At 35.4% G+C, this 17,451-nt stretch overlaps 1 protein-coding gene across 2 annotated transcripts in view; it reads left to right on the top strand.

The window, feature by feature from the left end:
* LOC121727661 (oxysterol-binding protein 1) overlaps positions 1 to 17,451 on the top strand; it is a 43,674-nt gene that overhangs the window by 5,703 nt on the left and 20,520 nt on the right. The window contains exons 3-10 of one of the 2 annotated variants that reach the window (XM_042115624.1): positions 235 to 508; positions 1,995 to 2,163; positions 4,436 to 4,557; positions 5,242 to 5,319; positions 6,207 to 6,317; positions 8,620 to 8,740; positions 14,989 to 15,175; positions 17,252 to 17,339. In XM_042115624.1, coding sequence (XP_041971558.1) covers positions 235 to 508; positions 1,995 to 2,163; positions 4,436 to 4,557; positions 5,242 to 5,319; positions 6,207 to 6,317; positions 8,620 to 8,740; positions 14,989 to 15,175; positions 17,252 to 17,339 — 1,150 coding nt within the window. Of the gene's footprint in view, positions 1 to 234; positions 509 to 1,994; positions 2,170 to 4,435; positions 4,558 to 5,241; positions 5,320 to 6,206; positions 6,318 to 8,619; positions 8,741 to 14,988; positions 15,176 to 17,251; positions 17,340 to 17,451 lie in introns of both variants that reach the window. The other variant, XM_042115623.1, reaches the window with a different exon arrangement.

Genomic DNA, 17,451 nt, shown 5'->3' with positions numbered 1-17,451 from the left:
TATTTACACATCTTCAGTTATGTTTAGAAATGTGCGAAAATTATGTAAGTAAATGATATAATTAACTGGCTGCTAATTATAGGTTGTCTCACGTGTCACGCCAATGCAATGTATTTACCGGTGTCTTGTAGCTCCCGACGTTTGACGTTACTCGCACAGTCTGCGACCGACAGCTGGCAGACTGTACGCGTACGTAAGTGGTCCTGTTTGCCAACATACTGTATCTTCTCGCAGAAGAGCTCAAGAGTCTGACGATGACGAGGACCAGATGTTGTCCGGTCCGACAGCGGACGGCAGCGGCGAAGGCGAGGGCGAGGACGCCGGTGGCATCGCCCGGGAGCTCTCCGCCAGATTCCACGACCTGCGCACGTGCTCCGAGCTGATCGCCAAGCACGGGGCGGCGCTGCAGCGCTCGCTCGTAGACCTGGAGATACCGCCCACCGATACCACCAAACAGGTGTCAGAACGGGCCACCCTGTTCAGGATATCGTGCAACGCTATGATGAATGTAAGTTGCTTTTCACATTAATTATGAATGTGGTTGTACCATCGAAGAAATTGATTCATAGACAGTTGACGATCCTACTTCAATTGGTTGGTTTATGTCAATTCAATGTTTGCTGTGATCTGGCGGATGGATTTGACATAACGCGACCAAATTACGTAGGTCCGCCATCTGCCTATGAATCAACTTCTCTGATAATACATACTTTGTACATATTATAATCGTTATATTTTTATCTAATTAGCATAATGTTAAGCTACCTTTCAAACAACTTAATCAAAAATAACTATATTGTATTATGTATAATGTATAATTATTTAGCTTTACACAAATAACGTAAGCAAGACAATGCTGTAAGTACAAATATTTGTTTTGGTTGAGATCAAACCAAAAAAAAATTGGCAGATTACCAGTTCACAGATTGTTTTATGTAGCTAGGTCATACAGACGTGGAGCGACAGCTTCGAGATAATAGTATTTTTGTGGTAGCCATTCCATTCTGAGAATATAGGTCAACCATTCAATTAAATAACAATGATAAAGTTAATGATTAACTATATTATTTGCTGTATTGACTCAGCAATTAATGGATACAGAGATATAAAACTACCTAATATTATTATAAGATATGTAACCTATCATAGAGCCCTTGACTTTTCGACCATATTATATTTAGATATGTTTTGATTATAGATGTGAAGCCGGTTGCTAACATTATTAGCCAAGCGGCGAGTAACAACTTTTTTCGCTTATTATCAATACTAGCGATAAATAGCGGCTGGTAACGGCTTCTTACATTTCATTGGTATAATCACATGAGTTCGTTTATTTTTTATGGTTTTTATTCTGATTTACTTACAATAGGATATATTTAACTTAAATAGACATAAACGATGACATTTCAATCTATTTTAAAGTGTTAAATACACAATCTCATGAACAATATCTCATGAACTTGAGTAATATACTGGTAATGAGCGATTTAATATTATGCAGAAAATATTGGAGGTTTTTAAAAAATAACAGAAATACTACCAAAACAGTTCAATTTTTATATGTATTTGATTTAAAATTATGATACGATTAGATAATCAAAACTAAGCTAAAACTAGGTACCTTTATTCTTATAATTTCGTATGCCACCTAAAGTAAAGTTACGACATAGGTATAAACAGTATTTTCGGTGCTTTTTAATAAAAACAAAAATAAAAGAACAGTGTAAGTGTTACAATATGAAAAAAATAATAATTTAACAATAAAAAAGTATTGAAAATAGTTTTTTTTTCGATGCTCAAGTCAGGTAACAAGCGGCTGTTTACCCGGTAACAAGCAGCTGTTTATTCGTTTCTAGCGGCTGCTATCGGTTACTACCCGCTTACAAGCCGCTGGTTTACAACTATAGTTTTGATACACAGAAACCCAAATACCACGCCTTATCAAGTATTTAATCATAATATTTAAATAATGCATGTTGTCCATTTTTCCAAAGGCCTGTTCGGAGTTTATGAGCGCCGCCGCCGCATCGAGTGCTCGCATGAGCCGCGCCCTGCAACACGAACGCGAGCAGAAGATGCGACTCCAGGAGGTTGTGGAACAGCTTGCCCGACAACACGACAGTCTGGAGAAGACCGTGACTGGACGCAGCACGCCACATACTGGTAAAAGTAATATTCGTTCAAAATTATTATTTATTTTGCAGTTGGCCTTCAGGATTCTGGCCTTGGATTTACCCTGTATTCTACTCAATCAAAATTTTATACTGTCTCATTGAGTTTTCTATAAACTGTAGTCCGTAACAGATAAATTATTCATTAAGTAGAATAATTGACTGGATCATTATAAAGCAATAAAAAGTTGTTTATCATCTTAGATACAATCAAGGTGGTACCAGGCTATTTTCCAGGCGGTATGGCCACAGTATAGCAATATTAGATATGTCATATTGCTATACTGTGGTATGGCTATGGTATGGTATGGTATGGCTTGTGTCAATGCTATCTAAGATCGTTACTTAGAAAAAAAACCCTATTGTCTATGACTTTGAATTTGACATTGACGTTTCCAAGTATTTTTATTGCGAATCTCAATTCATAAATCTCGAAAAAATTTAAATAAATTTCATAGTATCCTTGAAAATTGTGAGTCTGCTTATATTTATGTCTAAAAAGTGATACAATGTATGATCTAATGACTGGGTACGTAAATGTTTCGGACGCCTTTTCTCTTTTATTTTTTGCGAACCAAGGCTGTGTTTGTGAATATTAATTAAATAGTGAAATGATATACGTAATGAATAGCTTTTCTGCAGGGAATTTGGTGCAATATAGTTAGGCAATGCATAGAAAATTGTTTTATAGAATATTGTAAGTACAATTTATTTTTCTACAACGACGGTCCACGTATTCATTGATACGAAACATGAAATAGGCAGACACTGACTCAATGTAAGTCCATAATTGGCTATTAGAATGTTTTATTGGCTTACGAATCACGAATTATCATGTGCTGAAGTGGTTTTGAATTTTGAATACATCATGATCATTTATTTATTTGAGACATATCTGCAGGTTCTTTTTCAAAAATGTTATTATAAAATTATGGAACAATCTACTTTTGAGTGATTTAAAGAAGTTCATGTAAAAATTATGTTTGCATAGTATTACTACTGCAAAAACAATCACACATGCTTTTGCAATGCAAGCCACCAGCTTTTGCTCTTTCTTTCTTCAATTGAAAATAATAATGTTATTTTTTAATTTAAGTTACTCAAAATTACTATAATACATTATAGATTACGAAAATTCAACATAAAATGAATGTGGGCAAATTACTTTCAAGTGGCTTGGAATATTTACAGAATATATTTGCACCAACAGATGACATTGGAAGTTACTTCCTTTTAACTACTTTACACTTTGAATCCATTTTGTAAAACATCAGTTACCTATAATATTTGTTTTCTGCTTGTAGTTTTATATGTATTTTTTTTGTCTATTACATCATGCTTTCTACATGCAATGTAGCTTATGCTATTATTAAATTCATTAAAATAACATTGTAAACTTTAAATTTATTCAATGTCAGTAGTAATCAGTATTTTAGTCCATGTACTAGGACATATTACTACTAGGACATAGACTCTACTTAATTAAAAAAAATAGTTTAAAATCTATGTAATAGTACAGGTTCCCTAGAACATTTTTTGTCTCAACAAGGACTTGTTGATTACAGAAGCCTAAAACACAACCCTAACCAGCTGATCTTTTGTATATTGATAGGTTATTATTTATACTAGCTAAAAGCCGAGCTTTGTGAGGGCTCGTCACACCTTGACTGACTGATGATGACACATCTACATATAAAAAACCCTGACTGACTGATGATAATACATCAACATAATATTATATAACTAAAATTACTATGTTTAAGCAGAAATCAATAAGTGCGATAGTTTTTCCATGAAGTGTACTACAAAATGTATAGGTTGTAGGTTATACTAGGCTGCCACTTTCGAGAATTTTCGCAGAGGAAATTGTTGTTCGTCTTATCGAAAAGAAGCTACTTACGAAAACTTAACTTGATAGTAATCAAGTAAAAAAAATGGTCTGGGGAACCGGTACTAATACCAGAATGTTTCTTTAAATAATAGTGTTGTCAAACTCATGTCCCTGTAAATACAACTTTGTGTGTCAGTATCCAATATTATGATCCATTATCCCGTATATGTGTAGATCATATATTAGAATTACCTATATGTTACCCACACATTATCACAAACCAGTTGAGAACTATCTGTAGTTTGAAGTGAACTATTTAAAGTGACTTTAACTTTGTGCACATTTTATACCATATTTAATCTTTGTGTTTATCAGTAAAACTTTTTGTGCCAGTGACTGTTTTTGTTGATTATTATTTTTTACCATTGTTTAGGTGCAAATGGCAGCGGACAAAGCAACGATACTGAGGATGATGAACATGAGTTCTTTGATGCTGTTGAGGAAGAAGTTCATCCTGCAATGGAGGATAAGACATCATTTGTAATGAAAGTACCTGTAAGTTCTACAATTGAACACGCTTATAATACTAGGTGACGTAGATGTCCTTTAATAGCTTGTGTTTTGTCCTTGTCAATTAAACAAATTTATCAATACAGGGATAAAATATTTGTGTGAGCTATCCAGTGTGTAAGTATTTTTTAAATTTAAATTAAACATTTTTAATACAGCTCCTTGATTGATATAATATTTATTTTTGCATAAATGTAGAAATAACAAACTAGAGAAAACCATACAACTTACAAGAAGCCTGTCGTACACAATATAGCCACATTTTAATATTTAGTCTAGGTCACATTTCAAAAACAGGTTATAATAAGACATTGCAAAATTATTGAATTGATTGGTTTATTTAATGAAGAACTATCTTGTCAAATAGTCATGTATAACTAGGTGACACCCGCCACTCCATTGCACCAATATCTGTTTATCACGCAGGTATACATTTACCGGGATAAAAAGTATCCTTTGTCCTTTCCCGGGCCTCAAAGTATATCCATACGAAATTTCAGCAAAACCGTTTCAGCGGTTTGGGCATGAAGAGGCAATAACATACAGACAGACTCACTTTCGCATATTTTATAATATTAGTATGGATTAAGTCTACAGTCAGTAGTCACGTCATGCTTCATTACTCATTAGTTTAGTGCCAATTACCAAAATGTTTTGTTTCTGTTTCAGGTAAATAGGAAAAGTGCTGTTAAAGAGGGTGAAAGTTCTGACGAGTCTGAGGGCGAAACTGTTACTGAAACTCAACAAGTGAGTTTAGTTATTCTTGATCATCTATATCTATACATATAAAACAAAGTCGCTTTTTTTCCTCATGTCCCTTTGTTCCCTTTAGTCTTTAAAACTACGCAATGAATTTTGATGATTCTTTCAGTGTTAGATAGCCCATTTATCGAGAAAGGCTATAGGCTATATTTTATCACGCTAAGACTAATAGGAGCGAAGAAATAGAGGAAAATGTTTAAAAAAACGGGGAAAATTATTTGAAAGGGCTAACTTGAACGCGCTAATCTCAGGAACTACTGGTCCGATTTGAAAAATTCATTTAGTGTTAGAGACAGCCCACTTATTGAGGAAGGCTATAGGCTATATTTTATCACTCTAAGACTATGAGAATGTGGAAAAAACGGGGGAAATTATTTGAAAGGGCTTATCTCCTAAACTACTGGAGCAATTTTAATTTTATTTGGAACAGATAAGAAGTAGACCACGTGAAGGATCATAGGCTATAGATTTTAATAATTTTTTCAGTGGCTATATATTTTATACCCGTGCGACGCCGGGGCGGGTCGCTAGTAAATATTAAATCGAAAGTAAAACAATAATACAGTGGAGATATAAGTATTACTAATATTAATCCTAAAGTTTGTTTATACAATTTGTGTTTTATTCCACATCATTGGTACTACCTGTGACCTGTGACATCAAAATAAAACATAGATAACATGGAAATTTAGTATGCACTATGCAGACAGTTATTATGATGCTATAATATATCAAATATTATGATATCTCAAACTAATATCCATCAGAATTGCAACAAACATGCACAAAAAGATGCGCCGTAGCTTGCGTAAAAGATGGTTCTGAAAATATGATTTTTTATTTTTTACAACTACATATTATTTACTTTACAGGTAATATTCGTAGAAGATAAGGAACGTGCAGCGGAAAGCAACATGGGTGGAACAGACGCAACTGTGGCAGACAAAACGCCAGACAGTAAAGAAGAGGACATTAAAGTATGGGTATGTAGAAAATTTTCTTTTTGCCTCGTAATATCTTACATAAAAAAACAATGTAATTAAGAAACTTTATTTGATCACATTATTCTAGCACCTGACTCATGACAAACCACGTAATCTTATAACTTTATATTATATATATAACTTTAGCTTTGCCCAATAGCCAATACCCATAGGCCATTAAACTATTTAGGGCGGATTCGACCAAACTGGAGTAAAATTTTACTCGAGTATAACTGTCTCCTAATCTAAGAGTAAGCTGGTTTTGCGTTTTTCCAACTTCTAATCCAAGAATGAGGTAATGGGAGTAAATAATTAAACGGGCTATTTTGGTGGAATAAATATTAAACTGAGAATAGTTGCTGAGAACTGAGAATAACAGGGTTCACCTGTCACAGTCGGTGTCATTGTGAACTATAATTGACATTTTATTTCATACTCTTTGAGTAACTTGGTAAAATGCAAACGATTATACCCTAGAGTAAATTAAAGGAGTAAAATTATTCTCATGATAGTTATACTCGTGTAACTTCAAGTTTGGTCGAATCGGGCCTTAGTATTTATTATTGGTAGACAGTTGTTTCTGATTTCTATGTTGGTACGTGAGTTATTTAATAACATGTATAACAATCGAAAGAATCGAAAAGCTTAGTTTGACATGGTACCACCTCTTATAGAAATACGCATGAGCAAGCAATAGCGCGATCTAGGGGACTCTTGGTGCCATCTATTTTAAGTTTTTGGAACTAACTTAATTTGACCAAATTTACGCATTTTCACCCCCTTACAACCCCCTTTTCCAGTTAAAAGTAGCCTATGTCCTTTCTCAGGCTTTAGACTATCTGTGTACAACATTTCATTACAATCGGTTCAGTAGTTTTGGCGTGAAAGCGAGACAGACAGACAGAGATACTTTCGCATTTATAATATTAGTATAGATAATATTCTAACGTATTAAAAACTATAAACAAAAACATACTAACTAATAAGTATGATTAGTTCTATGTTACAATAAAGTAAAAATTAAAACGCCATCTGTTGAATCGTATTAGAACTAAAATGTTCGTATTAGAAATTGCATCGATATATTTCTGGATTTTTTATAATATTATACATAAAATATGTTTAAGATTTTTGAAATTTTATTTTAATACACATCCAAGACCCAGGAACATTGAAAACTTTTTGTTCCGCCTGCGGGACTCGAACCCAGGACCCCGGGATGAGCGCTGGCCACGCGCAATGCGAATTCATTTTCATCGATATTTTCATGGAAATAAGATATTTTCCCACATCAAAATGTAGCCTATGTCCTTTCTCAGACTCTAGAATAACTGTGTACAAAATTTCATTGCAATCGGTTCAGTAGTTTTGGCGTGAAAGCAAGACAGACAGACAGACAGACAGAGATACTTTCGCATTTATAATATTATATATGGATATATATGGATATATATGGATATATGGATATATGGATATATGGATAGTATTGATTAGAAATGCAGTAGGAGTTCTATAAGATAAGATAGATTGATTATTATTATACCAAGTGATTAAATTATTAAACATAATATTCTAACGTATTAAAAACTATAAACAAAAACATACTAATAAGTATGATTAGTTCTATGTTACAATAAAGTAAAAAATAAAGCGCCATCTGTTGAATCGTATTAGAACTAAAATGTTCGTATTAGAAATTGCATCGATATATTTCTGGATTTTTTATAATATTATACATAAAATATGTTTAAGATTTTTGAAATTTTATTTTAATACACATCCAAGACCCAGGAAAATTGAAAACTTTTTGTTCCGCCTGCGGGACTCGAACCCAGGACCCCCGGGATGAGCGCTGGCCACGCGCAATGCGAATTCATTTTCATCGATATTTTCATGGAAATAAGATATTTTCCCACATCAAAATGTAGCCTATGTCCTTTCTCAGACTCTAGAATAACTGTGTACAAAATTTCATTGCAATCGGTTCAGTAGTTTTGGCGTGAAAGCAAGACAGACAGACAGACAGACAGACAGACAGACAGACAGAGATACTTTCGCATTTATAATATTAGTATGGATTCTCGTGTCGCAATGTTTGTGTCTAATCTAAAACGGCTCAACCGATTTTAATGAAATTTTGTTTGTACTGTATTCGTCAGGCCTGAAAATAGGGTTTTATCTACTTTTTATATTGATTCTAGAAATAATTTATATGGCAAAACAACGTTGGCGGGTCAGCTAGGATTCATATATTATGGATCTTACGTCTACGGCATATTATAACACCTGTTGATGTATGTAGCCGCACGTGTCGGAGGTGCCGCCGGGCGCGGCGCTAGTGGAGGGCCGGCCGCGGCGCACGCGCGTGCCCGACAAACCCAACTACCCCCTCAGTCTGTGGTCCATCATGAAGAACTGTATCGGTAAGCATCGTTCACTAAAGTTTCCGTCCGGCTTCCCGCGTTTATAAGGAATTTCGTGGCAACCGTATATTTTCCCGAAAAAAAAAGCAGTTTAAGTCCTTCATTGTGGTCTACTCTATATGGGTGCCAAATTACAATTAGTAATTTGAAATTACACAAAAATCATCAAGCAAACAAACTCTTCAGCTTTTATATTAGTATAGATCACGGAGCTCATACGAAGAGGAGCTGGCCTAAGCAACTGTGCACTGTGATTTTCAACTAGGTCCTGACGTCATCATTGTGGGCGGGGCTTAAGTCAGTACACTTTCAGCGTTTGTCAGGTGCACACGTAACGAGACTCCCAATAAATTGGTGTTTTCTGCGTATTTAACAAGGAAAGGATGAAGTATTGTGTTTTACAATGTCGAAAACACTCAGACAGACGTTCTGATAATATAAATACCATCACATTTCATTTAGAAATAATTTAAATGTAATTTAAATATAAAAGTTCTAGAACATTTCAGCTTTCAGCGTTAATTATACTACTTGACACTAGGTGGCCAAACCTTTGAAAGATAATACAGACGTAAATGCGTATAATTTTGCATAAGTTTATTACAATACGGTGTAGTGTAGTGTATAACGGTTTTCAGTATTCGAGTATGATACTCGAATACTGAAAACCGTTATACACTTAGTCTTAAACACATTTAATAGCTAAAACCGTGATTATATAGCTTTTATTATTTTATTACTTATAAACCGCCATCTGTCGTCAGTTCGTCACCTATGATAACTATTTGAAACGTAAAAAATATCCAGGGCCGTAGTACGTCCCATAAGGGCCAATTCACACCGGATCGGCAGCGGCCGGCAGCGGCGCGGAGAGGCGCGGCGAGGCCGGCAGCGGCGCGAAGAGGCGCGGCGAGGTCGGCAGAGGCGGCTCGCTACGCCGCGGGCGGTCGCTTGTGGACGCTCGCGGCCGCTTGTGGACGCTTGCGGCCGCTGGCGGCCGCGCGCTACCTTTAGGGCGCCGCACAGTGGATCGAAAATCGAGTTTCATAGACATAGGAACTTGAATTTCCAGATGTACATTTTTTGGGGCAGAAATATGTTTTCCTAGTTGTTATTACATAATAAAATGTAAAAATAATAAAATGTAATCTATACTAATATTATAAATGCGAAAGTATCTCTGTCTGTCTGTATGTCTGTCTGTCTCGCTTTCACGCCAAAACTACCGAACCGATTGTAATGAAATTTTGTATACAGATAGTCTAAAGCCTGAGAAAGGACATAGGCTACTTTTTTACTGGAAAAAAGCGTTGTAAGGGGGTGAAAATGCGTAAATTTGTTCAAATTAAGTTAGTTCTAAAAATTCATACTAGATGGCGTCGTGCGTCCCCTACATCGCGCTAACGCTTGCCCAAAAGTCTTTCTGTAAGAGGTGGTGTTATCTTACATTCGGTTTTCAATTTTTTTTTCAATTGTTGTTTCTATTTTACGTTATTTAAAAAAATCAGTACTTTATCCATGCGATGACGTAACCTTACCTATCAATGATAAAATATAGTTTATGGGTAAAGTTGTACAATTTGGCATAAAATATAAAGTTTTATTAAAAAAATTGAAGTATTATATGCACACTGCACAGCTGTTTTGATTTAAGGGGTACCAAGGTTTTTTTTATCAAAGCTTTTGACACCAATTTTGTTGACTTCGCGCGCTATAAACTGAAGTCCACGCGGACGAAGTCGCGGGCAACAGCTAGTATAATATAAAAAATAATATCTCTGGAATCGCATGGTTGGAAGTTATATCCTCACACACTATTATAGTACTAACTAGTTGTTGCCCGCGACTTCGTCCGCGTGGACTTCAGTTTATAGCGCGTGATGTCAACAAAATTGGTGTCAAAAGCTTTTATAAAAAAACCCTGGTACCCCTTAAATCAATACAGCTGTGCAGTGTGCACACGATAAGTATTTCATTTTTTTATATTAAACTTTATATTTTATGCCAAATTTTAACCTTTTAATCCCCAAGCGGCCGGATCCGGCCGCCACAGATTATACTGCAGCCATTCCGTCTACACCCAAGCGGCCGGATGTGGCCGCGCTCTTTCGTTCGATTGAATTACGTATTTCGTCGACTTAGAGACTACTTTTGTATGAAGAAGTTTGGTTAGTTATGATCTACGATAAATTTGCCACATTCTGAATGCAAAATATTATACAATCTGTGGTCGACGAATATTTGTCAGTCATTTGAAAATCGTGAATTTTTCGTGTGTGTTCTGCCATGTTGTGTTGTTTGTTTGATATTATTGATGGATTTAACGAATGTAAGTAGTAAAATAGTTTAATTTCTTAATTATAATTTATAAATAGTTTTAGATAATCATTTGAAAGAAATACTTACATCGTAATAACTTCTAGTTTACACGAGAAAATTTGGTTTTTATTTATGGGATTTGAACGCGATTTGTGTAATATTTTTGTAAATAATTGACGTTAAAAGCGTATATTATCGTGTACAAAACGATTTAGATCCTAGTAATAGTATATAATAGTATCGTTTTAGTAAAATAATCAAGATAAAAATTACCTATTTATAACGGCTTTTTGCCGGCCGCGGCCATTTTGAACTTTATTTGTATTGCAATAAGGACGAAGTTTGCTTGTGTATAATACCAAAACCGGTTTTTATTACTCTTATCTCTTATCTGTTTATTGATAACAAGTTAAGTTATTTCAAAGAATTGTTTACATAAACAGTTTGTATAGCTCTGTGTTATTGAGATTATAATAATGTATTAATATATTTGTTGCGAAATAGTTAGAAACATAGATTTCAAAGTTTACAGTGGTGAGACAAATATCACATCTGACTAAATACTATATTATGATGGCTTGATAGATAGAAAATTTAACATATATTATAATATTTTTCACACAAACATAAAATATGGATTAGATGTAAGGTTATTACATTATTTGTACAAAAAGGGGTAGGCCGGGCGCCATTTTTTTTTGCAAACCACGTACCCTACATTTTTGCAAAGATTTTGGCACTTACTGAAGGGTTAAAGCTTATTTAGCCCTCCAATTACACAACTTTACCCATAAACTATTTATCATTGATAGATTTAAGGTTACGTCACTGCACAGATAAAGTACTGACTTATTTAATACCGTAGAATAGATATAACAATCGAAAAAAATCGAAACTTAAATGTAAGATGATACCACGTCTTATAGAAAGACTTTTGAGCAAGCGTCAGCGCGATGTAGAAGACGCACGGCGCCATCTATTATGAATTGTTGGAACTAACTTAATTTGAACAAATTTACGCATTTTCAACCCCTTACAACCCTTTTTTCCAGTAAAAAAGTAGCCTATGTCCTTTCTCAGGCTTTAGACTATCTGTATACAAAATTTCATTACAATCGGTTCGGTAGTTTTGGCGTTTGGCGTGAAAGCGAGACTGACAGACAGACATACAGAGATACTTTTGGCGTTTGGCGTGAAAGCGAGACTGACAGACAGACAGACAGACAGAGATACTTTCGCATTTATAATATTAGTATAGATTATGTGCACACTGCACAGCTGTTTTTGGGTATTTTGATTAAGGGCCGCGCTACACCGGAATGGCAGCGGCGAGGCGAGCACTTTCAGCGCTGCCATTCCGGTGTAGCGCGGCCCTAAGAGGGGTACCACTTACCAGGGTTTTAAAAAGTTTTTAAAGACACACATTTTGTTGACACCGCGCGCTATAAACTAAAGTCCACGCGGACGAAGTCGCGGGCAACAGCTAGTGTTACAATAAAGTAAAAATTAAAACGCCATCTGTTGAATCGTATTAGAACTAAAATGTTCATTCCATCGATATATTTCTGGATTTTTTATAATATTATACATAAAATATGTTTAAGATTTTTGAAATTTTATTTTAATACACATCCAAGACCCAGGAACATTGAAAACTTTTTGTTCCGCCTGCGGGACTCGAACCCAGGACCCCCGGCATGAGCGCTGGCCACGCGCAATGCGAATTCATTTTCATCGATATTTTCATGGAAATAAGATATTTTCCCACATCAAAATGTAGACTATGTCCTTTCTCAGACTCTAGAATAACTGTATACAAAATTTCATTGCAATCGGTTCAGTAGTTTTGGCGTGAAAGCAAGACAGACAGACAGACAGACAGAGATACTTTCGCATTTATAATATTAGTATGGATAGTATGGATTAGAAATGCAGTAGGAGTTCTACATAAGATAAGATAGATTGATTATTATTATACCAAGTGATAATATTATTAAACATAATATTCTAACGTATTAAAAACTATAAACAAAAACATACTAACTAATAAGTATGATTAGTTCTATGTTACAATAAAGTAAAAAATAAAACGCCATCTGTTGAATCGTATTAGAACTAAAATGTTCATTCCATCGATATATTTCTGGATTTTTTATAATATTATACATAAAATATGTTTAAGATTTTTGAAATTTTATTTTAATACACATCCAGGACCCAGGAACATTGAAAACTTTTTGTTCCGCCTGCGGGACTCGAACCCAGGACCCCCGGGATGAGCGCTGGCCACGCGCAATGCGAATTCATTTTCATCGAAATTTTCATGGAAATAAGATATTTTCCCACATCAAAATGTAGCCTATGTCCTTTCTCAGACTCTAGAATAACTGTATACAAAATTTCATTGCAATCGGTTCAGTAGTTTTGGCGTGAAAGCAAGACAGACAGACAGACAGACAGACAGACAGACAGACAGAGATACTTTCGCATTTATAATATTAGTATGGATTATTACTCACATTTTGGCATATTTTGTATTACGGCACCATTTGTACTTCATTTTGGTTAATTAAAAACTGTCCATTGGTACTTTATTTTGGTTAATTAAAAACTTAATTCAAATAGAAAGAAGAAAGAAATTATTATGGCGATATAATGTATCAACCCTCTCTTTTTCCAGTGTCCCCAATAACAATTTAAAACTTCCAACTGAATTAAATTAAATTGTCTGGAACTACTTGACATATTCTATTGTTTTTTTGTTAAATAATCCGTGTTCTTTACTTTCATAAAAAATTGTAACTCCCATATTATTACACGTAGCTGCGTCTTTTTACATTTTATTATGTAATAACAACTAGGAGACCATATTTCAGCCCAAAAAAATGACATCTGGAAATTCAAGTTCTTATGTCTATGATACTCGATTTTCGATCCACTGTGCACCGCGCGTCCGTCGGCGGAAAGTGCTCGCGGCACCTTGCGACGCCTCGAGGCGTCTCGAGGCGCCTCGCGATGACGCGCGCGGTCGTGGGAAGCCGCGAGCACTTTCCGCCGACGGTCGCGCGGCGCCTCGAGCACTTTTGAAGTTTTCAAGCGATACTAGTAGTTATAAGTATGTAAATAAAGTTTACAATTATTTCTCACTAAAAGTGCTCTTCGCGCCGCTGCCGGCCGCTGCCGATCCGGTGTGAATTGGGCCTAATATCAAGACAAAACGACATCTAGTGTAAGATAGTTGAACTACGTAGTAACATCAACATCGACCTAAGCTAGTAGTTTTGCTTTTAGCCGATAGATGAAATATTAAGAAGTGGGCGGAGCTTGACACCCCCTCACCCCGCAAATTGTCACGCGTCGTTTCATAAGGAAACTTGATTACAACACCTCCTCTTAGTATTAGCTCCGTGGTATAGATTTACTGTGAGCATATCTGGGAATTTGAAAATGCATTTCATTTGCCCACACTTATCAGAATTAATGCAAGATTCCAATGCTAGTTACAAAACGCTAGCTGTCTGATAATAAGATGCACCTAACATTTGGATAATAATTTATTTTTTTGCTACTTACAAATTACTTATCCTAACATTAAATTATGGTGTCTAAAAAGATGGCGATGGGGGCCCAGTGACTAGGCCCCCATCTGCCAACTTCTCTGATGGTACATAATATTTTGTTAAGGCGGTGGTTAGAAAAACAAAAATATATTAGCCTAACTTCAATAGGCTATCACTTTTTAGACACCATAATTTAATGTTAGGATAAGTAATGCCTACGTAGCTTGGTCGCGTTACGTCAAACCCAGCCGACAGATCACAATTACCATTTAATTGACGTGATCCGACCAAATGACGTAGGTCAGTCAACTGCCTAGGAATCAATTTCCTCTATGGTATAACTTAAATAAAAAAAAAAAAACTGTGCAGGCAAGGAGCTATCGAAGATCCCTATTCCGGTGAACTTCAGCGAGCCGCTGTCGATGCTGCAGCGGCTTACGGAGGACTACGAGTACTCGTACATCCTCGACCAGGCCGCCAAGTGCACGGACCCGGCGCAGCAGCTCGCCTACGTCGCCGCCTTCACCGTCTCATCGTATGCTACTACAGCCAACAGGTATATACTATCAGAGAAGTTGAGAAACCCATCCGTCTCGACCGATCACAGCTAACATTGAATTGACATAAGCCTACGGACCTACGTCATGTGGTCACATGACGTAGGTCTGTCAACTGCCTGGGAATCAATTTCCTCGATGGTACTATCAGAGAAGTTGATTCATAGGCAGTTGACAGACCCATGTCATTTGGTCGGATCATGTCAAATCAATGTTATAGTTTGTGCGTTTTAGACCCAATTTCACCAACCTCTGTTTGTTAAATCCTAACAAGGCATTACTTAACGGACCTTGGAAAATTAAACAGACTGTTAAAATACTTATGTCCCACAGTAAAAATTTAACAGCGGATTAGTAAATGCAATGTTAAGTGAACAACGAGTGAACAACTATCAATTCGTTCATTATTGTTATAAGGCGACGAAATTGCAATGTACAAGATTAATACGACATGTTTGCTGCAATGTGTCACTTTCTTCCATAGTAGTATAATAGTAGATAATGCGACCAAATTAAAATATCACTGATCGCATACATTTGTTACGCTATAATAGTTCTTCTTAAATTACCAGGTTAATAATTATTATCTGTCAAAGCTGAAAACATGAATCATAATACAAACTTTTATTTACATATTTCGGTTTGGTAATTTTGATACAAGTTAGTATATTTGCAATGTCGAGGAAAATCCGAAGGCTGAATTTTTGGCAAAGTGAAAATAAATAATTATTCATAACTATGAAAATAATTAATAATAAGGACGTAGCGGAAACGTGGCGGAAAGTCTCAAAAGTCAAAACAGATTCTTTTATTGATATTGCATATTATTGTCTTTGAAAGTAGTTATTTTGACTCATATAACAGCCTGTTATATATTTAACGGACCTCCATAGCAGGAATTAAATTTAACACCGTGTTAGGTGATTTAACATGACATTAGGGCACGGTGGAACGCTCGATAGCTCTAACAGGCCATTAACTGATATAACAAGCCATTATTTATTTAACATTGCTTGATGAAACTGGGTCTTAAGATGATATGGGTGACAGGTTTCATATTCCTTGCTACGGGTTTTATTTACAAGAAAACAAAAAAAAATCAAAATGTAATAAATTATATTCTATCTACAAAAACAAATGTTTCCTATTTTTGTAAATGAATAAAAATGAAAAGTTGCTAAATGCTAACTTATTAATATAAAATTATAAATATTAACTGTGAAATAGGAGTATAAAATTATTGTTACGAAAACATTTGAAAAATGTCAGATGCATGAAACGGAACTTATGTCAAAGATTGACTCTGTTGAACCGATCAATAAAAAAGGGCAGCCATCTTAAATCGCCAGCACCACTGAAATGTCAATACGAAATCGATAATTTCGATTGCAATTCCTTTACGAAGTGATTCGATATTTTTAAATTATCGATTAATTTTTGTTAGGTAACTTCCCTACTATTGTCAATTATAATGTGTCACGCATATATTCATAAAACGCGCAAACTATAATTATTGTGATCTGTCGGTTGGGTTTGCATAACGCGACCAAACTGCGTAGGTCCCCCATCTGCATATGAATCAACTTCTCTGATAGTTGATAATTTATCAGTAGAAAAGTTTCTTATCTTGTTAATATTTTGTTAATTTCACAAAGTTTCTAAACGGAATAAATATTAACCTGCTTATTTCAATATTAAACACAGGATGTAACAAAACAAAGTGATAATACTAGGGTGTGTACTGGTGTATGTGTCCTCTGTATAGTAGTAGAGTTCACTGTGAAAGTAGTGGCGCTGAAAGAACATTTTTTTTGGGGTTTGTATGGGCTTAAGCGTCTCAATGTCTTGATTTTGCCCATACAAAAGTTAAAAAAAGTTTTTCTTTCAGCGCTGCTACTTTCACAGTGAACTCTATACAGGGGACACATACACACCCTATAGTATTATCATTTATCACTTAGTTTTATTACATCCTGTATTTTAAACACCAAATAAAAATTGTAAATCTTAAACTGCTTATGCTTACTTAAACTAAATCTTTCTTAAGTCACTTAAGTGTAAGTTTTGTTTTTTAGAACTACAAAGCCATTTAATCCGCTCCTGGGTGAGACATACGAATGCGACCGGATGGCGGATCTGGGCTGGCGGGCGATATCAGAACAGGCAAGTTGTTTGCCTAGAGAGAATTTACTTTTTCCAAAAGAACATTGTTCCCCTTTTTACGATTTCCGTTTGTTCTCAGTAGGTCAACAAGAAGAACCTTCTAATAATATTT

Source organism: Aricia agestis, chromosome 6, assembly GCF_905147365.1.
Source record: "Aricia agestis chromosome 6, ilAriAges1.1, whole genome shotgun sequence".
Classification (NCBI taxonomy): domain Eukaryota; kingdom Metazoa; phylum Arthropoda; class Insecta; order Lepidoptera; family Lycaenidae; genus Aricia; species Aricia agestis.
The sequence above is the reverse complement of the archived record's forward strand: the minus strand, read 5'-3'. Positions and strand labels throughout refer to the sequence as shown.